Raw genomic sequence first — 26,293 nt, 5'->3', positions numbered from 1 at the left:
CCTTGCAAATAACATGGAGATTTAAATACACAGAACACTGAATTGTCCTTTTTGTTCAGCCCATACGAGCTGGAATACAGATAAAGACAGATGCTGCTGTTGGCTAATGGAGGCTGGGGAGAGTGGCGGTTGGGTGGCAATGTAGAAGTGTTGCGGCACTGGAAACAATAAAACTGCACTCCTTGCAGCTGAAAGGTCAGGATGAGGGACTGAAGTCAGGAAAAGCTATGAGGATAGCTGAGAAGGGGACTCAGACCGGGTGGGTGGTGGCTCACACCAGTAATCCTAGCCCTTTGGAGGTAGAAGTGGGAAGATCAAGAGTTCGATGTCATCCTTAGCTATATGAGTTCAAGGGCAGCATGAACTGACAACAAGAGACCCTGCCTCATAATAAACAAAAACAAAAGGACTCCAAAGCTACACAGAGAAACCCCATCTGTTGGTGATCTGCTTCCAGAAGCTGAACATTACTGTCTCTCCCTGTCTTGGTCTTGCTGTGGGTCTGTTGGCCTGTCTGTCTTTCTATTGTCCCCCGCCCCCTCATGGCCACTCATGGTTTAGTGCTAGCGGCTCAAAAACACCTTGCACCAGACCAAGCAAACGTTACCCCTTCCTGCAAGATAACCTTCCCGATAGTGGGGGTACTTAGCCCCACCCATCACAGGAACAGAAGGGAAAAAATGATTTGGACTTCCAGCCCTGAACCGGCCCTTCCTCCAGGACTCCAATCTCACCTCCCTAAATATCAGCTTTCTCCTTTCCTCCATGTCTTTTTGTGTGGTTTATTTTGTTGTATCGGGGTATCATTCTGTAGCCCAGGCTGGTCTGGAACTTACTCTGTAGCCCAGGCTGGTAGTTCTCTCAATTCTACCTTTCAAAGGTAGTGCTCTCCTACTGACCCTGCTCCTGAACACCGTCTCTTTGTGTCCCCTTACACGGCACCAAGGTTGGCATGTTAAGTGCATGCCAGGTTCTCTGCCCCTAACTGCAGACTGAGCCTCACTTCTCACCATGGCAGGAAGGGCCCCGATGACCTAACGTTTCATCTGACATGTCCTCTCTAACCCTGTACTACATATTTCTTGTTGTCTCAAATGTGCCAGCCGCTCTGAATCTCCCTCTCTTCATCCACGGTGGTTCCTTTTCCAAGTGGTCTTAATTAGGCTTGGTGATATTCTCCAAGGAAGCCTCCTCTCAGGAAGCCATGGTCTTGCTCCTCTAAGCTCTGTATACTGAGCACAGGTCAGATCTGGTTTGCCTGACACAGCCTTGCTCAGAGCCTTCCAGCCTCTGCCATACACTGTGTCTCTGAGACAGAGTCTGTGTCTCTTTGTCTCTCTGGCTACCAGCACAGTAAGCTGTATCTTTAGGCAATACTGAGTTAAGGTCCGTTAATTCTCACTTCTAGAATAGAGTATGATCACCCATGCCCTTTCTCCCCAGGGGTAGACATCACTGGGACCTCCCTGATCAGAAGGCAAAAACTTGTGTTGTTGTTTTCCCTAGTTGCTTATTTTGTTTTTGTTTTTTGATTTCTTTTTTTAAAACAGTCTCACTTGGCCTAGAACTCAAGGTAGACTAGGCGGGCCTAGAACTTACAATGTTCCTCTTGCCTCTGCCTCCCAAGTGCTGGAATTAAAAGCATGCGCCCCACATCCCAGCTTGGTTTTGCTTTTTGAGACAGGGTCTCACTATGACTATACAGCCCTGACTGTCCTGGAAACTCTCTCTATTGACCAGATTGGCCTTGCACACAGAGATCCATCATCTGCCTCTGCTTCCTGAGTGCTGGGATTATCCTCATGATCCCCCCTTTAATCTCCCCTATGCGGCTCTGGTCCTTTAGAATCTTGTCTAAAACAACAGAGAAGAGAGGGGCAAGTGATGAAGACAGGAAAGCAGGGCTCTGGCTCCAAGCCAAAATGATCTACAAATTATTTCGTGAGCATTCTCCTAAGGATGTTTTCTATATGCATCTCTGGGAGATCATGAGCTCAGAGGCTTCACTTGAGACATTTAATTTGGAACTGATGTTTGTAGTGGTGTAGGTAGGTGACAGAGGGAGCTGCAGATCTTCATTCCAGCTCTTCCCACCCCTGCATAATAAATGTCTGGAATTCCTGGAGTTGGGCAATCTCTTTCTATCATGTTATAAATCAGGAAACTGAATTGATCAACTAATCTGGAGCAGAAGCTAAGGCTGGAAACCAGGCTTCCAGAATTTCACTCCAACATTATCTTAATCCAATTTTATAACTCCAGACAGTCAAGAGAAAACAGCAAGGCAAGGGCAAGGCAAGGGCACCAGGGAGGGGTGCTGAGGGGAACAGGTCTAAGTCCACAAAGATGGCCTGGAGTCAGCCTAGATAACAGGACCTAGGCAGGGCAGCAAGCTAGAAGGCTACCCTTCTGGATTCAGGCCTGAACTTGAAGACAATCCCCCCTTCCCCACCAAAACAAAACAAAAAACTAGGAGAACCAAGTCAGGGTACCTGACAGAAGTAACTTTAGAAAGGGAGTTGGTTTTGGCCCGAGGACCTTCCTAAGGCCATTTATGGGTGTGTTCTAACTTGGAACATCTTTGCTCTGTGGTGTGTGTGTGTGTGTGTGTGTGTGTGTGTGTGTGTGTGTGTGTGAAGGTCAGAGGACGATTGGAAGGTACAAGTGTTCTAGGGATCAAACTCAGGTCATCTTTACCCCAAACTGTCTTGCTATCCTGACAAATTTCTTATAGAACTAGAGGTTCAGTTCAGCGGCAGCACACATGCTAAGTATTCACCTGTACACATGTGCATATAATACACATGTATGGGACCCTGGGTTCTGCACCAGCATCAAGCCAAACATGACCAGTGTCAGGATATGCTTCAGGTCTGTGGTGAAGTTAGTCATCCCTCCCCTGAGCTCAACCGTAGCGGTAGCCAGCAGATGTACCCTGGGTATACTGACTACTCCTCACTTCTTTTCTTATTACTAAAAACTAGGGGCTGTTCAGAAAGCTGCTCTTTCTGTGCCCAGAGTGAATGAATCCTCCAGCGTGCAACCTCATACCTTGGGCTGGAGACCAGCTTGGGCTATACCTAGTGAGTTCCAGGACAGTCTGGGCTACAGTGGGAGACCCTGTCTCAAAACAAACAAACCAGCCCAGAGCTAAGTCCTTTGCACCTGTAATCACAGCATTTAAGAGAGGGCAATAGGAGGATCAAGAGTTCACAGTCCCAGAGTCAAGTTTCAAGGCCACCCTGGGTTAACTGAAAGCCAGTCTTCAGCACGCATTCACTTATCACAGTCCCTTTTGCCATTTTCCAGTGCAAAGGCCAACCTACGAGGCTATTTCTGATTATGGCCTTCATGGGAGCCCCTTTAAAATGCACCCAGCCTTTTGGTAATGTTTTGGTAAAGCTGTCACAGCTGCAAATGTTCCTATCCTCTCCAGGGTGGCCAGACACTGCCCAAGAGCAAAAGTTGGGTGTGGCAAGAGTGATTGCTTATAAAATGGCATATGGCCCAGCAAGAGGTGACCCTCTAGACAGTCACAGGCTGTTCTTCCAGGACATATAGGAAGCAATCTGTCACAACCTCAGGTTGTAAAGCAAAGGGAAGCAACATTTGTTAAAACTGCCAGAAGTGGCAACAGCAGCACAAATGGTCAATAGACATATGAAAAGATGACTTAGCCTCACCTGTTATTTGGGAAATGACAATTAGAGTCATAACAAGATGCTGCTTCCCTACTGGTTCCATTAGCAGTGTAGCAGTTAGCTGGGATGCAAGTCAGAATTGGTGTGGCCCTTTTCTAGCAATTTCACAGATTTTATGAAATGCAAAATGCACACTCCTTCCACTCAGATTTCTCTTCCTAGGGTTTGTCTTATGGAAATACAGAAGCACAAAGAACAAAGAAGCAGTCTAAGTCTAGCATGCATGCAGACCCTGCTTCAATCCCCAGCACATATCAACTGGTTTGGAGGCACACAACTATAACCCAGGCACCTAGGAAGTGAAGGCACAAAGGGCTGCAGCTTACTTAATGCATCTTCAACTAGATAACAGGTTTGAGGACAATATGGGCTACCTGAGACCTTCCTCACACATGCCAAGCATGTTTTATTGCCACAGCATGCCTGGACAGCAAAATACCCTGACATAAATAGCCAGCAGCAAGAGTCTGGTTAACTAAAATCATGGCAATTCATACAGTGGAAATATAGTAGTAATTATGTGGCTAAACTGGCCAGCCTTATTGTAAGTAAAAAACCAAACTGTAAAATGAAACTACAGAATGGTTCCACACATAAACACAAACCTGGGAGGCAGTGTTATATGCTTAGACACACAAACAAACAGAAAAACTGACATGCATATGCCAGACAGCGTCCAAGAACTCTAAAAGTATTTTGTTATCTATGTGTTTTTGTGTGTCATCTTACACTGTAGCCCAAGCTGGCCTGGCACTCACAAAGCTTTGAGCCTGTGTTCACCCTCCTGCCTCTGCCTCTGTTCTCTGGAATGCACTATTATGTCCAGCTCTAGAGCATATTAAAAGAATTAAAATTTGAGGAGGGCGAAGACCGCTTTAAAATGGTATCTAATCTGGACATGGTAGCTCATACCTGGAATCCTAACCTGGGGATGGTGGGCAAGAGGACTGGAAAAGTTTAAGGCTAGCCTGGACTGTTTTACAAGGTCCTGTCTCAGAAACGAATAAAAACAGGAGCCAGCAAGATGGCTCATCTGCAGCATCTGCCTGGACTTGTGGAAGGGTAGGAGAACAGATTCCACAAAGGTGTTCGACCTCTACATGCACTCTACTTATACATATATATATGTATATGTACATATATAATACATATATACATATATACATATATAATACGTGTACATATATAATACATATATCATACACGTGTACACTGATGAGGTGGGGCACGCCTTTAATCCCAACACTTGGGAAGCAGAAGCAGGAGGATCTCTTAGTTCAAGGCTAGCCTGGTCTACATAGAGAGACCGTGTCTCAAAATAACAGCAACCAAGCTCCTATCCATGCCAGCCTAGAAAAGAGCCTTAAAGGTTGTATGTTCTTTATTAATCCATATCCTTCTGTGTTTAGGATTCCTTCTTCATGCAGCCCACTCCAGGCAAGTCTGTCCATGGGGAGGGCTTGGTGCTGAAGTCTGAAAGCCCAAAGAGGGAATCACTGAAAATACCATTTGCACAATGCTTCCTAAGGCCTAAGAGCAAAGCCCTCCCTCTCCTTCAGGAATGGGATGGGTTTTATTCCTGCCTGGACAGCCTAGGGTGGGGGCAGGGTTCACCTAAGGGCAGAAGGGAGAAGGGAGACTGGGATTCTCTGGTCAGACCACAGATTGTTACTATCACAATGTAATAATATTATCTGATAAGCATAAGGATGCAGGGGCGGGGGCCCAACCTTCAACCTGGGAGTCAAGGAAGATAGCAGCTACCATAGGGCCTGGAATATGGGAGACCTGCCTTGAGATTTACGATCTTGAGGGTGGAAATATTAATGAGTCCTAACATCCACCATAGAGTCCTAACACTGGTCACAGGGTTGAGACACTGGGAAACACCCAGAGTCTGTATATGTGATGGGCTGAAGGGCATTAGGAAGCTGCCATGGGTTCTGTAACAGGGCTCCATCATTTATTACAACAGGGCCAGCAGACAGAAGACAACAGCCTTCCCCTTTCCGGCAAGAAGTCCCATTGAGAGATGAAGAAAATGGCCAGTTTTCCTTATCACCTACTCAAGTTTATTTCATTTTGTGCAATTTGAGCTATTTATTTATTTTTTTTAAAAGACAGGTCTCACTTGCTATGTAGACCAGGGCTGGCCAGATCCACCAGCCTTAATCATCTGAATGCTGGGACAAAAGGCATGCACCACCTTCGGGAATTAATCTTGGGCAGGTAAAAAGTATGGATCTTACCTAATAGCTGAGAAGTGACTGACAAGGGTGGAGGAAGGGAATCTGGGCTACCAAGGGAGCTTCTTATTTGTATGCGAAACTGAGACTGAAGTCAAGGATTCATGTTTTCTGGGCAAGTTCTCTCCCAACTGGGCTACCTCCCTACCTCCAGGAAAGGGGCTTTTGGGATGAAAAGGTCCTCCTAGGTGGGGAGATCCAGGGTGGGGAGTTAGTGGGAACTTCCAGCAGGGTACACAAACTTGAGCCGCACACTTCCATTCCTGAAAAGGCCTGGAAACTTCACAGCTGAAGCGGTCTTTCTGAAATGCTTCCCTCTCATCCCAGAAATTCCAGTTCATCCTCTAAAAAGCCAAGGCGGCCTCTTGTTGGTGAGTTAGTCTGAGGTCTGTTCCGAGCTCTTGCTGAGAGTACTTTCTTTAGGCCACTGAGCTCACAGGGCTTCTGGCAGAGGGCTCACAATATGCCTGAAGGACGTTTTAAAGCATGGATGAGTATTACAGCCCATCCTTATAGAAAATGTTTGCTGGCAGCATTGCCTGGGAAGCAGGTACAGTTGTGGTATGGAGGGTGTGGGGGTGTGTGGTCAGGTGCGGGGAGGGCAGGTAGTTAGGGAAATGAAGGTGAATCCAGAGGCATGCACGTGTGATCCCAGTACTTTCGAGGTAGAGGCAGGAGAACCAGGCGTTCATAGCAAAGAACAAAAACAAATACTCGCCCCCCCTTCCAACCAACTACCCAAACCAAGAAAGGTGAGCCTTGGGGGAGGGGGCTGGAGAGCTAGCTCAGCAGTCATGAGCACCTGTTCTTAAAGAAGGCCCAGGTTCGGTTCCCACACCCACGTGGTGGCTTGTAACCATCCATAACTTTAAAGGACCTCATACCCTCCTGACCTCTGTGGGCACCAGGCACACATATGATGAACAGACACATATGTAGGCAAAACATTAGATAAATCATACACATTAAATAAATCTTTAAAAAATTAAAAAAAAAAAAAAGACAGTGGGCCCGATAGCTTCAGTCCTGTTCTGTAGTCTGGAAAGCTACCTGTGTTTTACCAGCAGTTAGGCCTTCCCTGTCCCCTGGTGGGGTGTGGCCATTAGAGCTAAACTCTTTAAGATTAGGAAACCCAGACTCTAATTGTGTCCTGGCCCCACCTGTCCTGGGAGTTCGTGGCCAGTCAAGGATCAAAGGATGTGTAGTTACAGCTTAAAAGATCTGTAGACCTAGTTGCACTAGAAGTCACAGAGTTCATTTTATTGCTAAGAAGTACATTTTGTTCTGAGATCTCCACACTGCAAGTCATAGTAACTCCCAACAGTTCAAACTGAATCAGTATTTCCCACCTTTCTGTTAACACTGAAAGATCAGTGGGATCTGTGTTGGTTAGGGTAGGAAAGCCAAGTCCCAAATCTAGCAGACTCACTAGGAAAAAAAAAAAAACTTTTGATAATTGCTTAAGCAGGTAACAGACACATGCTTATATAGAGATACTGAAATAGATAGATGTAGATATATATGTATAAATATATGTATATATTATATAATAAATTTCTCATTCCATGTCTGTATATATTAGCAAATGTTCCTAATTTTATTTTCCGAGACAGTGTAGGCCTGGAACACCCTAGGTAGATAATGCTGGTCTTGAACTCAGAGAAACCCACTGTCCTCTGCCTCTTGAGAGCTGGACTCAAAGACATGCACCATCACACCTAGCCAAAGTTCCTAACTTTTTGTTTGTTTGTTTGTTTTGTTATTTTTCAAGGCAGGGTTTGTTATGGAATATTAGTTTGGGATGTGTTACATTTTTCTATGCTATGGAACATCTGTTTAATGATGCAAAGATGTGTTGCATTATTTTATGTTGCATTTGTTTAACTCTGTGAAGCTATGTTACTTTGCCTGTCTAAAACACCTAATTGGTTTAATAAAGAGCTAAATGGTTAGTAGCAAGGCAGGAGAAGGATAGGTGGGGCTGGCAGGCAGGGAGACTAAATAGAAGATATCTGGGGAGAGAGGATCTAGGAAGAAGAGAAGGAGGAGGAGGACTCCAGGGACCAGCTACCCAGCCACACAGCAAGCCATGGAGTAAGAAGGAAAGAAAAGTATCCGGGATAAAGATAAAAGCCCAGAGGCAAAAGGTAGATGGGATAAATTAAGAAAAGCTGGCAAGAAACAAGCCAAGCATTTATAATTAAGAATAAGCCTCCTTGTATGATTTATTTGGGAGATAGGTGTTGGGTTCCCCAAAAGCAAAGAGTAAAGAGCCAAAAGAGTATAATACCAACAACTACAGGATTTCACTGTATAAAAAGTCTTGGATGTCCTGGAACTAGCCCTGTAATCAGGCTGGCCTCAAACTCACAGAGATCTGCCCTCAGACTCATAGAGATCCGCATGCCTCTGCCTCCCGAGTGCATCGCCGCCACCACCTGGCTCCTAACTTATTATTTTTGTTTTGGGGAGACCGGGGCTTGTTGTGTGTGTGTTGGGGGGTGGTGTGGGATCTTGAACTATGTGGTGACATACAGACCAAGCTGGCTTCAAACTTGTATCTTCCTTCTTCAATCTCCCAAATACTGAGATTATAGGTGTGTACCATGACACCTACTTTACACCTACTAAACTTTCTGAGTTTAAATTTTCAAACTGTTACTTACACTTGTTTATTTATTTATATGTGTGTGTTTGTGGGTATTCAGCACCTGTATGGGAGATGGAGACTAAACTGAAGTTGACAGGATCAGTGACAACTTCAGTTCCCTTACTGGCTGGGGCCAACTTGACCATTCAAATCTTTTAAAGTTTTATCAGAAGCTTAAAATTGAGAAAAATGGAGCTTTGTTTTCTGGGAGTGGGATAAACTCTTCTTACTATGCCTTTGGGTGACCTATACGTGCTCCTTGAGGGAGACCAGACCCAGGTCATCACCTCAGCACCTGTGACTCAGGGCTCAGCAGCAGAAGCACACACAGAGCCTTTGTGAGTCCCAGGATCCCAGGAGAAGAGAGCAGCTCACTCCCTGAAGGTGTACCCCAGTCTCAGCTAAAGGTGCCCCTCTCAGATCTTGGCCAGGCCCTTTCTCTCGTCTTTCAGAAGGATGACTTCTGCCTTCCTGGATCTCAATACAGCAGCCAGAACCATGTCCCCTCCTCCTTGCTTGGAACTTTCTCTAGGGCCAGCCAGCACACACTGTCAAATAGCCTGAGGTCAAGACCCTGCTTCCTCTCTGTTCCCACGAGAGTGGTGCCCACAACCCACCCTTCCCACAGCTGAGCTTAGAGGGCTGATGGCCACCTAGGTCTTTATCTGGCTTCCCACCTCCTTTCCCTTTGCAGCCCTGGGCTGCCTCCAGCTCCCTCCTAAATACCACAGAGGTGTCTCAGGAAAGGCACCAGCTCCCTCAGGCTTGACCAGTGTGGGGCATACCCCCACCCAGTGCAGCCACTGTCTAAAGAAACCAGGTCTCCCAGACACACTTTTCTCCTGGTCCCCTGTGGCCCCTCTCAAGCCCACAGGTGTAGCTCTTTTCTTGTTGGCCCAAAAACTTTGGCATTTCCACACAGGAAATTCTGAGGCTCCACTCTCTGCTCTCTGCCCTCTACAGAGTAGGCTCCACAGATCTTGTCTTTCTTGCACCTCCTTGGCACCAAACTCTGAACTCTTGATCCCAACAACTAACTATTCCTCCCACCAGAGCAAACAGCACAGATGTCCCCTTGTGTCCAGGTCAGATTAGACAGTGACCCTGCCACTGCTATGGCAGATCTCTGGCCTTTCCATCAACATGCTCTTGACCCCATCACTGAAATCCAGCCAAAGTTGTCTCCACTGCTGCCACTTGCACCTGGGGCATTTCTCTCCACGAACACTGTCCACACCTAGACACTCTGAGAATAGAGACGCCACCCAGGCCTCACTGAGCCTTCAGGCCCTTCAGTTTTGTCCTTCTCGCCCACCAGAGCATCAGTTGCACATGGGCAGGAGTGCCACATGCACAAACACCTCATTCACAGCAAAACCCCACCTACTGCCTAATAGCAGTTTTATGGAAAATTCTCTGAGTTAACCCCAGGGGAAAACAGTCTTGGCTACAGTCTGACAAGAGTTCCAGAGAGCAGTTAGAACTGAATTCTGGTTTGCAGATCTCACACTTGGCACCAAGGATAGAAGGCATCTCACCTCCCTTTTCCAACGTGCCAGCCACTCGTCCCGTTTCCGTTTGCTGATGTAGTAGGGGTCCCCTGCCTGGAAGGTGAGTCTTGGCATTGGCCGCTGACGGAGACTGGACTCCCAGCCCAAGCCACCCCGCAGTCTGCCCCGGGAGCCCTAGGACAGAAGACAGACAAGCATTAAGGTAGGCACAGATACCCCTGCAGGGTTTACCCCTCCTGGAGGGGAAACTGAGCGGGGGGGCCACTCATCCCAGACAGAATATAGAAATTCTGGCTCCTGGCCAGAAGGGTCAACCCCAGAATACTGAGGAGGGATTCCAAGTTGGTTGAGACACATGAACAAGGCAGTGAGGGGAAGTGTTTGGTCTCTGGAGGGGGGATGAGCTGGCTGCCTGACTAGGGGACTTCCAACCTCCACCCCCACTTCCTCTCCTCACAAAGGGACACCAAAGAAGGGGCAGGGACCCACCCTCGGGCCCCCCTCACACACACTCGCCACAGTCCGTCAGAGAGGTGGCTTTCTTCTAGAATCAGGATCCACAGAGCCCCTGGGGGTGAGGAAAACACTTGCCTCCATTTTCATGGATTCAATGTTGGTCTGCTTCTGTTCTTTGCCTGTGGAAAAGGAAGAACACGGGTGGCTCAGAGGAGCCCGGGGGCCTCCTAGCATGTGTTTATTCTTGTGTCATCCATGCTGGCCTACCATGTACCAGGCTGGCTCCAAGGACCCAGAACAATGAAGCAGAGAGAGGTCCTGGCCCAGGTTCCAGGCCCAAGAACATAGGAGTAAGAGGAAAGTCAGAGGCATGGTTTCTGGCCCATGGACCCTGGTCTCAGGTACACAAAAGGGGCTTGGAAGAAGCCCCCATCCCCTGCTGGCTCTAGCCCTCCTTCAAAGCAAGGAGCAGGGGTAGGGGTGGGGGTGAGGGGCAGAACAGGGGCCGGGCTGAAGAAGCCAGGCTGTTCAAGTTTTTGTGTGAGGTAGGAAAGGGTGCCCAGACGTGGACAATGGGCCAGCTAGACTAGACCCCAGTGACACAACTGTATTTTTTGTGAGTCCCTCCTCACTATAAACAGATCTAAATAGTATGGCCCTATTATTAACATGTAAACTGTCCCCCACTTCCTGGCCTATTCTCAGGTCACCAAGATCAGTCTGGATTCTAACTACCTCAGAATGACCCCCTAGCCTCTGCTGTTTCCTCACCAATAAAGTGATGTATAAGTTCTAAAGGTTGGTGTGAGCAATGCGTGCATGGAGCAGGGCTTAGCATACAGTTGGTTCTCAATACATGTCAGCATAACACCCCCACCCCCACCCAGGACTCTTTCCCTGTAGCACACAATTGTCTGTTCTTTTGGCTTTTCTCAAAGTTCCTGGACTGGGCACTGATTCCTGTTCCAGGGAGGGACAGCTGGGCTGGAAGCAGCAGTCCCCACAGCGCCATCTTTGGGAAGGACTCTGGGCTTCTCTAGGCCCGACATGAGGGCAGCTACAATCTTCCTTTCCGCTTCTGCCTGCCGGCCTGGTTCCTCTCCCAACCAGCCCCGCTGCAGCCAGCTGTATGGCTTTTCCTAGCAAGAGGGGAGAATTCAGTCGCCTTTCACCCGGGTGCCGCCTGAATGCCTTTTTCTGAAGTTGAGAAAATACAGGGCTTGGCCCCAGAGCAGGAAGGTCACTAAGGTAGGCTCATGTAGCATGGTGTGTAAGGGGAGGGGGGTACGGAGACAAAGAGCCCCAAACGGAAAAAACAGCCCCTGCTGCATCGCCTAACTCAGGAGCGGAAACCACTGGCAGCATTTTAGGGCTCTGAATTTTTAGCCTAGATGTTTTCCTATTACCAGACACAACCTGGAGCTCCTCTGCACCTGCCCAGAGCGCCCCGACTTGTGTGTTTGTTTGTGTGTGTGTGTGTGTGTGTGTGTGTGTGTGTGTGTGTGTGTGTGTATCTGGCTCCCATCCACAGGGTGAGGGGAGGCAGGGAGGGCTGTGTGTGTGTGTGTGTGTGTGTGTGTGTGTGTGTGTGTGTGTGTGTGTGTGTGTGTGTGTCTGGCTCCCATCTACAGGGGTGGGGGGGAGGCAGGGGGGGCAGGGCCCCTGCGGGAACACCCCGTGGGCTGTGGACCCCGTGGGAGGCAGGCGTGTCACTGGGCCTCGAGGAGGCGCTGTGTGGGAAGAGCGTGGTGGCTGTCACCCACGGGTGGGGGCGTGAGCCCTCCCAGCACAGTAGGTACGTGGTTGGTCTTTTAAGGCATGTCTCACCCTTCATGTTTCCGGCTCTTCCTCCACGGCCTCTCTCCCACCGCAATCTGCTCCCCACTTTCCACGGGGCTCCCCCCTCAGGCCTGCCCTGGGCCTCCCACCTCAGGGGCTGGCTCCTCCCTCAGACCTCGACGCTCTCGGCCCAGGAGCCAGGCTGCCAGAAGGGGGCGCCTGCCCTGGATCGCATTCCATGCTCCTGCTGAGACTGCAACAGCTGCTGCAGCCATGCAGCAACAGCTAAAGGTGGTGAGCCAGGCCCCTAAGCCGGCCCACGCTATTGGACTGTCTACTGGACCTCGGAGTTTCCTGAATAAACCCCCTCCCCAACACACACACACACGCAACACACACACACACACACACACACACACACACACACACACACACACACACACACACAGTGGCTTTTGATTACGTTTACCAGGAGTGATTTGTTTATTAGAATACTAGAAAATCTGAACTGAAAATCAGATATGGTTGTTTGCAGAATGCTTTACACGAGAAAACTGAGACCGGGTGAGCAGAGCTGTAATCCGATTTCAGGGCTCCTGACTCCCAAGTGCGCTACCACCACTATTCCTTGTTTCCTTTGCCAGTGCTACAGCCCCCAAGGTCTCCCGAATGGAGACTTCCTGAAACAGTTTCCAACTGGCTTCTTTCTGGAATTTTCTCCCCAACAGACTGCGCATGCCCACGTGAGTGCTCATTCTCTCAGTCACACGCACGCGCGCGTTCTCTCTCTCTCTCTCTCTCTCTCTCTCTCTCTCTCTCTCTCTCTCTCTCTCTCTCCTCTCCCCTCTCTCTCTCTCCCCCCTCTCTCTCTTCCTCTCTCCATCCTGGCCAGCAGACTAGCTGTCATAGAATGCTGGGCAGTCACCGGTCACCGGCTCTCTGAGGGCTCCTTCTGCAGCCCGTCTGCACTGACACAGACCCAGAGTCCCAGAGCCACGTGGCTGAGTGCCTTCCAGAGTGACTCTGGAGGATAGATACATGACTCCAAGACACCTCAGGTCCTGGGGACAGGGGGGCATCAGGAGCTTCTAGTGCTATCCAGCAAGGAGCACCCCAAATTCTCTTTACAATGAGATAATACCCCGGTGACAGGGCAGATGCCAGACTTTTTTTTTTTTTTTTTTTTTTAAGTTTGACACCTTGACTTGAGTCAATAGCTTTAGGTTTTGTTTTGTTTTCTAATTTTTTTTTTTTTTACAATTTGTTTATTTTATGTGCATTGGTGTGAAGGTGTCAGATCCCCTGGAACTGGAGTTACAGTCACAGCTGCCATGTGGTTGCTGGGAATTGAACCCGGCTCTTCTGGAAGAGCAGTCAGTGCTCCTAACCGCTGAGCCATCCCTCTGACCCAAGACGCCAGATTTATTATAAGCACCATTACTAGCCCATATTTGTCCCCATGCTCGGTGTGAGCAGAGTAGCCTTCTGCTGACCCTCACCCACTCCTCTGTCACCAGGCTTCACGAATCCCAGTCTGACCTCCAGTGCCTTAAGTAGCTGAGGATGGCCTTGAACTTCTGATCCTTTTGCTTCCAGTTACCATGTTCTGAGACTACAAGTGTATAACTGGTATCCCTACTTTCTTCCCCGTAAGAAAAGCACAGACAGTAAGGTCTTCCTCATGTGACACAAGGCTGAAGTCAACATGAGGATCTCTAAGGTGGAGCTAAAGAGTCTGCATCTTGGCTTCCTAGGTACTACAGACAAAGCTGGCACGGACCACTGGGAGGTAAGGGTAGAGCACATTACAGTAGAGACAGGCATGATGGTTTCCAGGAAGGATAGATGGAACTCTATTTCCAGATATCTGATTACACTGTGTAAAGACATGCCACTGTGATTGGTTTAATAAAAGGCTAAATGGCCAATAGTTAGGCAGGAGGTATAGCAGGCACTTCTGGACAGACAGAGCTCTGGGAGAAGAAAGGCAGATGCAGAGGGAGCAAGACAGGAGAGGCAGGAGAGGCAAAAGCCATGAGCCACATGACAGCAGGTAGATGAATAGAAACGGGTTAATTTAACTTATAAGAGCTAGTGGGACAAGCCTAAGCTATAGGTTGAGCTTTCATAATTAATAAGTCTCCATGTCATTTTTTTTTTTTTTGTGAGCTAGTGGCCCAAAGAAAATTCCAACTACAACTCTGAAAAGAGCCTTGGAAGGAGGGGCCCTATGGCTGAGCCTCTTCCTTCCTCATCTGAGCATGCATTGTCAGCTGACTGCTGTAGCAGGGCCAGCCTCCATACAGCAACACACAGGCCAGAGCCTCCAGGAGGCCACTGCACACCTCTCTTGGATAGCTAGGGTCACTCTGGAGTGAATGCCCCCAAGGTCAAATGGAAGTTGAGCCCGAGTGTCCACCTATTATGCTCAGACTCATCTCTAAGTTCCCAGCCCAGTTTATCAATTCTTTGATGTTTCTTTACCTCTTAGACTGGGGGTTTGCTCACTTCCCTCGATCTCTCTGGATCCATTTTGCTTATCAGAGCAGACTGCTTCCTCCCCATGCCTGCTGCAGCCCCCTAATTTCTCACCCCACTTCCCAGCCCTTTTGAACCCTTGGGGAATCTACACGGAAAGTCATCTTTTCCAGTCACAACCTGTTAAGTCAGCCCTGAAAAGGCAGCTTCGAAAGCCTCCTTTGGCCTGCCACTGACTCCGACACATCCTTCCCCCTGGTGGCTTCTGTCCTGTCAGGTGTCCATGGTCCCCTGTTCTCTCACCTCGGAGCCATTCTGTTCTTGCTATCTTGTGCCCCCGGCTCTTACATGATGGGCAACAGAATAGTAGGGACCAGCTTAGGCCCTGATGTCCCAGTTCCTCACAACACTCCTCCTTACCCCAGGAGCACTGTCCTCTGTGTGTAACAGCACATTTGGCTTTGTTATTATTTTGTTTTGTTTCTGAGAGAGGAGGCTTGCCTAAAAATTGATGGGCAGAGAATGACCTTGAACTCCTGACTTTCCATCCTTTCCCAAGTCCTCAGATTTAGACACCATGACAGTTAGTGAAATGCTGGGGGTTAAACCTAGGGCTACATGTCTAGCCCTAATGACATACCTGAAAGGGCAGAGTCTGTAGCCAACTGTGATATCCTTGAGGACAAGAGCCAGGTTTCTGTTCAGGACTGTTTTCACAGGCTGGTACAGGACCTGGCACACACCTAACATGTTTAATGAACACTCATTGGCTGACTGAGTGCTTAAGAACTAGAATGCAGACAGGGAAACCCTTAAACAAACCCTCAAGGTCAAAGAGCAGCCTTAGAGCTCTGGCTCCATCCTGCCTGGCCACAGGGACTGCCCTGGGCCTGTCTCTGGGCACCTGCATTGGTGTGACCCCAGCATTCCAAAGGTGAGTCACAGAAACATAGCACCTGGCTAAGAAAGGCACTGAACTCTCCTGCATACCTGTAATTATGAACTGCAGGGAAGTATCTCTCTTCCTCCTCCTTCCTCTCAAGCTCTCCCAATACTCCTCTGAGACCTGGAGAGCTAGAGAGCCACTCAGTACAGAGAGAGCACCAGGGCAGAGCAAAGGCCCAGAAGCAAAAGTTTACCAATCCTGCTAGAGGGTTAGCTTGATTGGTACAGTGCTCACCCAGCATGGATGAACTTCAATTCCCTGGGTCCAATCCCCAAACTACACAAAAACAGGGATGGGCAGCCAAGAAGGTTCAGCAGATAAAGGTGCCTGTGGCCAAATCTAAGTCTGAGTTTGATCCCCATATCAAGGATTTACATGCTGGAAGGAGAAAACAGAACCAAGTTACCCTCTGACCTCCATATATATGCTATGGCATGCTCAAGTGACACACACACACACACACACACACACACACACACACACACACACACACACACAGAGTAAGTAAATAAATATATAAATAAACAAAATGGGCATGGGGTAGGATTCCAGAACTCGGGAGGTGGAAGAAGTAGGCTCAAGTTAAGGTTGGGGCCAGGCAGTGATGGCCCAGGCTTTTAATCCCAGCACTCAGGAGGCAGAGGCAGGTAATATTTGAGTCTGAGGCCAGCTTGGTCTACATAGTGAGTTCCAGGACAGCTAGGGCTAAAACAACAATAATAACAACAAAGAAGTATCAGAGGCCAGAGGCCAGGTGTGAAGGCATAAGCAAGTTACTTTCTAAGCTGAACTTTCTTCCTAGACTTAGAACGGGGCTAGAAATGCCTCCTAAACGAGATCATTTGAAAGAGCAAATAGAGGAACAAATGCAGAGTGCCGCAGAGCCTGCTTTGCACATGGTGGAGCATCACAAATATTTGCTGAATAATGAATGGAAGATATTTCAAAATAAGCTCGGAAACCTCTTTTCTGGAAATAGTCCCTCTTCTGCATAAATATTAGGTTTGGATTCGTGCAAAATAAGTTATGCCAATTAATCAATTTACTCATTCCATCATACACACTTGGAAGGAAGACTTTTTGAAATTAAAATGCACATATGCAAAACAACCTGGCAGGGCCCGGGAGGATCAAATGTGATAATGGAGCAGGAGGCGCTATGTAAACTGTGAGGCCCGGTACAAATGCTAGCTGTCCTCATTACTCACTTGTTTACAGCTTGCTTGGCCCTGAAATCTCTGGCTTAACCTGAAAGAAAAAAATGGGCAACTTTCCAAAATTCTAGGGCTAGGCCACAAAGTCCCCAGATGGAGAGGTTTGAGCAGGGCAGTGCACAGACGGCCTCCTTCAGCCCTCAGTGTCTCCTGTCACAATTTACATGGTGGAAGTTTACCATGGAGTCAACCAAATTACAGTATGCCATGTAGGTTCTCTGCAGTGGGATAGGTAGACATGGCACCTGTGTTCCTCATGGGTCTAGGCAGGTCATGTGTAAGAACAAGCAGGCCAGCTGACAGTGGAGGGAAACTGAGGCACACAACCAGCACAGAAAGAAGGGGGGGCACTTATTACCCCAGTTTAGCATCCCTTGGCATTACGCAAACCCACTGTTGCCTGTTGCCAGAGCCAGCTCTTTTTCCCCCATGAAGAGCCAAAACTCCAGATTTTCATGTGGAATTTCTTGAATTTTTTTAGACACTGGCAACTAATGTTTTTAACTGTTTAGCACACTAGGTGGGCCAAGTACACATGTACACAGGCTGTATTCATCCAGTGGCTTCTAGACCATTGCCTTGGCAAGCAGATGGTCAGCTCCCACCTTTGCCCATCCTGAAACCTGCCACAGACCCAAGTCTATGACTCGCAGGGTCTCAAAGGGTCCAGAAGAGGTTTCCTTCAGCTGGGACTCACCCTCTTCGGCAGAGGCTCCCCGGCCCTCCTTGGTTGTGCAGCAGCCATTTTCCACGGCTCGGGAAGATTCTGGTGGGGTCTCAGTTCCCTCTCCTTCAGCAGGGGCCCCACCCTTCTGCCCTGCAGCTGGGCTCCCCTCCTCAGGTTGGGGTTCACTCCGCTTTTCCAAGTCTCCATTGGGTAACAGATCTGAGGAGCCAGAGTCCTGGGCCATGGGCTGAGACTTGCTAGTCACGGCAGAGTCCTTGGGTGTGTCACTACTTTCCACCTGGAAATATGAAAACAGAAAAATGTAAGGACTAGACCCTTGAGTCACAGACCCTCTTCTGAATTTCTAATGAAAGTTGTGTGTACTGTGCCTTCATGCATGTCTCCATGCAAGCAGATGTAGTCACAGGTATGCTGTCAACATTAGAGGACTAAGGGAACTGTGGAAGTCAAGCAGGTGGGTCCGGTCCCGACACCCCAGGGATACCCCTGCACCCCAACTCACTAAGACTCCTCTGGCTTCCCACTTCTAAGCCAATGATCCTGCAGCTGGTGATGTAGCCCATCTGGTAGGATGCTTGTCTAGCACGCATGAAGCCCTGGGCTCAGTACCCAGTGCTGTGTAAACGAGAAATGGTGGTGCACACCTGTAATCCCAGCACTCAGCAGGTAATGGCAGGTGATCAGGAGTTTACAGCCATCCTCATCTACATTCTGAGTTTGAGAGCAGCCAAGGCTACGTGAGACTCTGACACAAAACTAAAAGCTGGCGAGAGGACTCTGTAAGTAGCGGTGCTTGCTCTGCACGCCTGGTTACCTGAATTCAGTTCCCGTAGCAGAGAGAGCCCATTCTGCAAAGTTGTCCTCTGACTTCCACACACAGTGTGTGTGCCCATACACAGATGAACATAATAAATAAAAATAACAAGAAATAAAAATTTTCCTCATGCTCCATCATTGAAACTGGCCCCTTCCTCAGGAAATTCCAATGCCACCAGATCAATTCCAGAGGCCTCGAAGCTGGCCTGACTTCCTTGCTCATAGCTTTCCTCCACCACTCTCACAGGGGCAGGGGCAGAGGCAGGGTGACAAAGAAAGTCCTCCCTAAGAAGCATTCTCTGGACCCGAGCTAGAATCACAGCTCTCTGTCCTCAAATCAGACCCCCATAAGTTCTCAGACCCAGGCTCACCAAGGCCCCAAGTAGTCTCCAGCCTGGGCAGCAAATGCCCTGGGCATAGGCTTCTCCATGCCTGCTGGGCAAGACAAGAGGCTGCTTCATCCCCTGTCCCTGTAAGGAAGGGTGTGTGTGTGTGTGTGTGTGTGTGTGTGTGTGTGTGTGTGTGTGTGTGTGTGTGTTTGAGTGTGATCTGTTCTTGCTCATTGTAGCAAGTGGTCAGAACATTGGCAAACTGGAGGTGCTTGGCTCACTCAGGGTCCCTGCCTTAGGTAGGCACTCTGCAACCTTTGCAGGCCTTTTTAGACTTTCTGTTTCATTCACAGGCTGGAGAGATGACTCAGTGGCTGATGGCTCTTGCAGGGGACCTAGGTTCTATTGCTAACAACCACATGGTGGCTTACAACTGTAACTCCAGTCCCAGGGGGTCCAGTCTCTCTTCTGGCATCTGAAAGCACCAGCCATGTACATGGTGATCATGAAAAACACTCATATATATATATGAAATGATTTCTAAAAATGAAATAAAACTAGGTTTCATATAGCCTAGGCTGGCTTCAAACAAGCTATGTATGTGAGGCTGGCCTTGATGTCCTGGTCCTCCTGCTTTTGCATGCCAAGTTCTGGGATTACAGGCATGTGCCAAAGGGCTGGACTTCCTTTTTAGACTTTTGGCAGTCGCATGTAAGTTACGAATTTACCCACATATTCACACACACAATGAGATCCAAGATCGTGTTTTTATCGTGCTACACACAATGTTCTACAGCTCACTTCTTCCCTGATAAGCAGTGGCATCTCTCCATACCCATGCATATGGCTCTGACTCCTGCCTGGCAGATACTCTGTGCCTCATTCCAGACACTGGTACTGAGGTTGATCTATCTGCTTCCTGCTGTAGGGAGCCCCATTACTTCCAGTTCTCTAAGGCCAAGCATGTCTGCATGGCAGTCCCTGGAGGATTGGCTGGGCTAAGTGTAAACTCCTTTTTAAAAGGCTATAGCACCAGCATATATCCTGAGAGGCACAAACTGCTGGCCCCTTACCTCACAGCCTCCAGTTCAGGTCTAGGATGGGAACTGTGGGCCCATTGCTACCTGGTGAGGACCGCTGAGAGTAGCAAACAAGGACCAAACAAGGCTTTGGGAAAGAACAGCAAACTCAGTGTTGCCTGACTGTGCCACCTCCCGAGGATCCCAGCAGCTGGCCTGGTTGCTTTCCCAGACTACTAGTCTATGTCACAGGCTCTTCACCTGGGAAACAGAAAGTGGTGAGGAGATGCATTACTGCATGCCTCGGCAGCTCAGGGTTCTGAAAGGCTGCAGCATGGGAGAGGAAGTGCCTGGTGGGAAGAAGGCCTCCACAGGCCTTGCAGGCTGCTAGGCAGGTACACGAAGGAAAGAGGAGCGAGCAAACATGACCACCCACTTGCTTTAACCCCCACCCCAGGACTAAGACAGCAATGTGCACCTCCCTTGTGTCTGAGTGTCACCCTGCAAGGCTGTGTCATGCATGAGAGATGGACATGCCTCGCTGCCCTGGTAGACACTTTCCAGGAACCAGTGGTGCCAAGTACAGCAAGGTCAACATGCACTACACGGAGGTAGGCACAGGCCACACTTGGACAGAGCCAATCTCTCAACGATTGCTCTCTCTTTTAGTCACTTGCTGCCTGACAGAGCTGTGTGACATCATCCCACAGAGGCTTGCTTCCTGTCTGGGGACCACATGACCTCCTTACCCAAGGACTCACTTCCTGTTACTGCCAGCTCCACAGCCCAGGGAGCCAGGAGTGCTAGCTCTGAGATTCTAGCACCTAGCCCCGGGTTCTCTGCCTAGCCACACAGTCTTTCAATCAATCACACTGCATAGGTGCTTGTCCAGCAGCCCTGTCACGAGGACCCCCCTGCCCCCTGCAGTAGCATCAGATACACCCAGCAGTGGGAATCAGTACACGGGTAGATAAAGGGACGGGACCCTACCACACAGCTGTAAGCCTAGGTAGGATCAGCTCCGCGGCTGAAGGCCCTACCCCTTTCCATTGATCCACACCCCTCCCACTCCCTTTTAGTGCCAGGGATTAAACCCAGAGCCTTCCTTGCATGTATTAGGCAAAGGCTGCCAATGAGCTGTATCTCCAGCCCCACTACCACCCCCAAGCTCTCTTCCTAACCATGCTACCCTCTACCACTTGACTCTCTGGTTCCTAATTTGTTTTGTTTTTTTGAGATTGCTCTTACCTAGTCCAGGCTTACCTCCCCACCACCTGCCCTACTGAGTGCTAGAATTACAAGCATGCACTACCGTGCTCAGTTTATCCAATGCTGGGGTGGGACCCAGGGCTTCGGGCATGCTAGGCAAGTGCTCTACCCACTGGGCAACATCCCCAGACTACCCCACTTCTTTTCCTTTTGTGGTTCTGATAAGTAGTAAGTCAGCCACTGACCTGGGTTCAAGGGAACTCATGACTCCTACACTGTAGCAAACCCCTGCTTTTCCTTACCCTCCAGCCCCTGAGGCTAAGCACAGCCCCTCCCAAGAGCTATTGGGACCTGGGTAACTGGGCAGAGGAAATCTACTCTTGGGAGCTACCCAGAGGAAGGAATCAGGTCTGCCATCAACAGGCAGAAGTAGTTTTCCAGTTTGGGGGGAGGAGGTAGAAGCTCACTAAAAGGATCATTTCAAGCAGCCAGACTGGCTCCTCTAGCCTGAGTGCCCTCCCCTCCCCGTCCCTATGCTCCTAGACTCTTGGGACAAGGGGACTAGGTTTGAGTCAGCTGGACACAGAGCAGGACCCCAACAGCGCTCCATAAATATTCCCAATTGCTTCATTAATGGTAAAGACTAGTTAAAAGGGCAAATGCACAGCTCAGAGTCCAGAGGGAGCTTTGGGCCCCTGCTGCCATGCCAGATGCAAGTGTCACGCCAGCTACCGCTGTTTGCTTTAGTTTTGACAGTGCCTCTGAAGGAGATAGACATCCCACTGGTCACTGCTGGCCATCTTAGGAGACACTGACCACAGCTCCGATGACAGCATGAGAGAAGTAACAGTAGTATCGAGTACCTTCTCTTCCTCTGGGGTTGTGGGAACACTCTGGAAACTGTGACGCTCAGATCCCAGATTTCAGTCAAAATCAGTCCCTTTGCCACTGTCTGCCTTCTCCACCCAGCATTCCCCATTCTGGGTCTGTAAGCCCTGCCCACAGCCTATGCCCCCAGTCCTCATCACATGGACAGTTGCTGGGCTCAACCTGGCCCTGAGGACGGGTAGAGTCCACTGTGACATTCACCTCTAGAAGTTCTCAGAGTTTGCTGGCCTTTGTCCTCCAGCCACACAAGACCCTATCCAATCTCAAGACAACTTTCCCCTGCTTCCTTGTTACCCAGAACCCCCCTCAGCCTCTGCTTCGGGCAACACACTCTGAGCAGGGTTCAGCTGTGGTTCCTGGCTAGGGAAACACTACTGCTGCCCCTCAGGACATTTGGCAATATGGCTGGAGATCATTTTGTTATCACATGTCACATGTTGGCAGCTAGGGAATACAGGTCAGGATGCTGCTACACACCCTACCATCAACCATGTCTGGCCTTAAGGAATACATTTTAAAAACTCTAACAACAACAACAAAAAAAGTCTGTGGTAGCTGGGGCTGAGGTGTTCCATATGTGTAATCCCAGCACTTGGGGGACCGACACAGGAGGATTACTACAAGTTCAAGGCCAGGTTTGGGTTATATAGGGAGACCCTGTCTCAAAAATAAAAATAAAGTATATATAAAATTTGTCATTGTAACCATTTTTAGGCATACATCGAACACATTCATGTTCCGTGACCATCACCATCGTCCCACACAGAAGCTCTCCACCCCCGAAACAGTAACTCCCTCCTGCCCAATAACCATTGTTCGACTTCCCATCTTAGAAAACACAATGCCCTGGGAGGTCTTGGGATAGGCCGTGATGTGATCTTTGGAACTCTCAGCCTATGCCCAGGTCCCACAGCCCTCGTCACAGATGGCAGATGTGCACAGCTGCCAGGCCCAACCTCGCTCTGGGGACTGGTGAAGTCCTCTATGCCATTCCCTCCTCCACCCCATGGCAGGCCACACTGTTTACAGAGTCCATTCTCTCATCACAGTATTCACCATGCTGGGCCTAATGGCTTGTTTATTGTATGCCTCCCTTCTGGACTGTGCCTTATTTATCTTTTCCTTTCTTTCTATCCCAGCTCCCTAGCACCCGGCAAAGGACCTGGCATCCACTCACTTATAAAATCAATAAACTTAATTATCCTGAGGATCCTGAGTCAATATATGGAGCCCTAGCTTGTCTGTGGAAGACGGGTCCAAGGCTGGCCTTGCCTCACAAGCATCCCTTTACTCCTTAGCAAAGCTTCCAGATGACTCAAGTACAGGAGAGGCGTCCGAAGGACAGCCGCCTTCCCTGGCTGAGTGAAAATAAGCTTTACCGTGGAAAGAAGGCAGCCTCCAGCTCAAGGAGGAACCAGGGGTCAATAAAGGAGCCTTCTGTGGGGGCTGGGGCAGCCTCCACCCAGTTTGGAGCCCCCTGCCACCTACCCCTTACTCTCTAGATAACTTTGCTACAGGGTAACTCTGACCCGCCCTGCTCCAGGTGAGGCAGTTAGTGGCTCTCAAAGCAGAGTGAAGTGCCACAATCCCCATGGGGGACATGGTTTATTAACATTGTTATTACTATATTTACACATAAAAGCCCTAAACCAGGTTTATAAGAAGAGAGGGCAAAGGTATTGGAGAGATGGAGCCCAAAAGCCTGTGGTATTCACTCAGACGGGGAGGTGGAGGGAAAGGCGAGGCAGCTTCCTTCCTTTGCCTCCCTAACCCCTTCTCTGTGAGCCACCAAGACCTCCTTCTGCATTCTCAGGGCCTGCTGCTACGTCTGTAACACCTTGGCAGTGCTGGGCCATCCAGGAACCCTGCTCAGTCATGGGCCCTTGATAGTTGCATACACACAGACACAGGGGTTCACCCCAGCCAAGCAGAACAGTCAGTCACTGGCCAACAGCCTCAATGGCAGCTGTGTCACACAGATTCAAAGAGTGATGGAAACAAAAGTGTGTATCAACTTAGTCCCTTTCCTAATTCCGTACCGAGTCCTGCAGACCCATCAGAGCAGACCTGGGTTTTTCTAGGTGCACTCTAGTTCCAGGGATCAGTTGAATGTCTGATTAAGAGGTCAGCCTTGCCCAGGGAAGCGCTGACACTGGGCCATAAAACTGCCATCCCCAGCCTTTTCTGCAGCCCTCTCCCTGGCAGCCCCCTACTGTTTGTAGCTCCTAAGAAGCCTATGGTAGCAGGAGGGCCAGGGAGGCCCACCCTATGACATGCTCTTCCATGCTCAGCCTTCCTGGAATGGAGTCACATGTCATGGCTTTAGAACTAGGTGTCCAATCCTCCAATTGTCTTCTATCCAGTAGAATAGCTAAAGGGGTCAGTAGTGTGGACAGGATCAGCAGGACTGGTGAATCAAGATTATTCTGGAATCCCTGGCCTAGGCCTGAATACTGCCTGTCTCAAGTCCTTCTAGGCTCTCCTCATTACTTCTGTCCGACTCTGCCTCTTCCCCAGAGACCTTTTCTTGTGTGGATTCAGCCAAGAAATAACTACTAGGCTATCACAAGCCATGACAATGGAGTATGAGGACAGGCATGTTCAGTGAGTGGCCAACCCAGTGACATACAATTCCAGCAGGGATACCTGTTCACCCGCATGAGGGCCTAGCTGGGCTCTTTGAAGTGGGTCTGGAGACATGGCAAAGTGGTTAAGAGCACTTGTTGCTCTTGCAGAGGACCTGGGTTCAGTTCCCAAGACCCATATGGTGGCTCCCAACCATCTGTAACTCCAGTCCCAGGGGATCCGGTGCCCTCTTCTGGAACCTCCAGGCACCAGGCACATATGTGGTGCACAAACATATGTGGTGATATCTTGCTTGTGCTCTAATAAGTAAAGCTTGCCTGGAGATCAGAGTGTGGAGCTGGCCACTCTAGTTAGCCATAGAGGCCAAGCAATGGTGGCACACGCCTTTAATCCCAGCACTAGGGAGGAGTAAACAGGAAGCCATATGGCTGGACAGACACAGAGGCTCACCTTTAATTCCAGCACTTGGGAGGCAGAAGCAGGCAGATCTCTGTGAGTTCGAGACCAGCCTGGTCTACAAGAGTTAGTTCCAGGACAGCCTCCAATAGTCACAGAGAAACTCTGTCTCGGAAAACCAGAGAGAGAGAGAGAGAGAGAGAGAGAGAGAGAGAGAGAGAGAGAGAGAGAGAGAGAGAGAGAAATCAAGTCTTGAAAAACCACACACCCAAAAGGTGTGCATCACCTTTTGTAAAGCAGATGTTAAACTCATGGTCAACTTGTAATAGAATTATCCCCAAGACTGGAGAGACGTGGTTACAGCAGTCTTGAACCCTGGACCTCAGTTACAATGAAGGATCTGGTGGAAAGATGAGGCTAAGAGCATTGGACAATAAAGAGGTATGGAAATCTCCCAAGACCAACTTCTTGGAGAGGGAAATCGTGCTAATGTACAGAGGCAACGTCTATATGATGACCACACCCTAGTTTTACGCCTCACAGTAGCTTTGAATGCTTGAGACAGAATTAAAGAAGCAGGAAAGAAAATTGAGTCATTTACTAAAGTTATACAAGGCCCAAAAGAAGCCTTCATTGAATTCTTACAAAGTTTGACTTCAGCAGTAAATAAAATGATACCAAATTCAGAAGCTAGACAAATAATAATTGAATCTCTGGCTTTTGAAAATGCGAATGCACAATGTAAAAGGGTAATTAGGCTACTAAAGGCAAGATCAGCACCTTGAAGGAATGGATCCGAGTTACAATCAATATTGAATCTCATAACCATGATGATGCTTGGATAAGAGAGATGATTTCCAGAGGTTTTGAAGAAAAATCGAAATGTCAAGTGTGTCAATTGCAGTAAATAAACTCACCTAAAAATGAATGTAAACACAGCATTCCTAGAAACAATGTTTTTTCTAAGTATAATCTAAACAGAGTGCCCCTCCCTTCTGGATTATGCTTAAGGTATGGCATGGGTAGACACTGGACTAATAAATGTAGATCAACAAGGGAAAGTCAAGGTAACCCTTTACCATTGAGGTAAGAAGTCTAGAGGGTGGCTGCTCCGCTTCTCTGATCTTTCAGCTTTCACCCCCTAATATCTGACTGAGTTTTTAATATTAAGACCAATTAGAACTCATGCTACAAACATATATGCAGACAAAACACTCATATACATAAAAATAAATATAAAGCAAAACACTCTTTCTTTCTTTCTTCTTCTTCTTCTTCTTCTTCTTCTTCTTCTTCTTCTTCTTCTTCTTCTTCTTCTTCTTCTTCTTCTTCTTCTTCTTCTTCTTCTTCTTCTTCTTTTTTTGTTTGTTTGCCCCTGAGA

General features: G+C 48.7%; 1 protein-coding gene across 5 annotated transcripts in view; it reads right to left on the bottom strand.

Annotated features, from left to right (window-relative positions):
* Dnmt3a (DNA methyltransferase 3 alpha) overlaps positions 1–26,293 on the bottom strand; it is a 119,168-nt gene that overhangs the window by 28,330 nt on the left and 64,545 nt on the right. For 4 of the 5 annotated variants that reach the window (XR_003486954.2, XM_027424549.2, XM_035448203.1 and 1 more), the window contains exons 4-6: positions 17,679–17,946; positions 10,700–10,743; positions 10,136–10,282 (exon numbers count right to left, since the gene is read on the bottom strand). Coding sequence is in view for 4 of the 5 variants with exons in the window: in XM_027424549.2 (XP_027280350.1) it covers positions 10,136–10,282; positions 10,700–10,743; positions 17,679–17,946 (459 nt within the window). In the remaining variant the exon portion in view is untranslated. Of the gene's footprint in view, positions 1–10,135; positions 10,283–10,620; positions 10,744–17,678; positions 17,947–26,293 lie in introns of those variants that run through there. The other variant, XM_035448205.1, reaches the window with a different exon arrangement.

This window comes from Cricetulus griseus, chromosome 7 (genome assembly GCF_003668045.3).
Source record: "Cricetulus griseus strain 17A/GY chromosome 7, alternate assembly CriGri-PICRH-1.0, whole genome shotgun sequence".
NCBI classification, from domain to species: domain Eukaryota; kingdom Metazoa; phylum Chordata; class Mammalia; order Rodentia; family Cricetidae; genus Cricetulus; species Cricetulus griseus.
The sequence above is the reverse complement of the archived record's forward strand: the minus strand, read 5'-3'. Positions and strand labels throughout refer to the sequence as shown.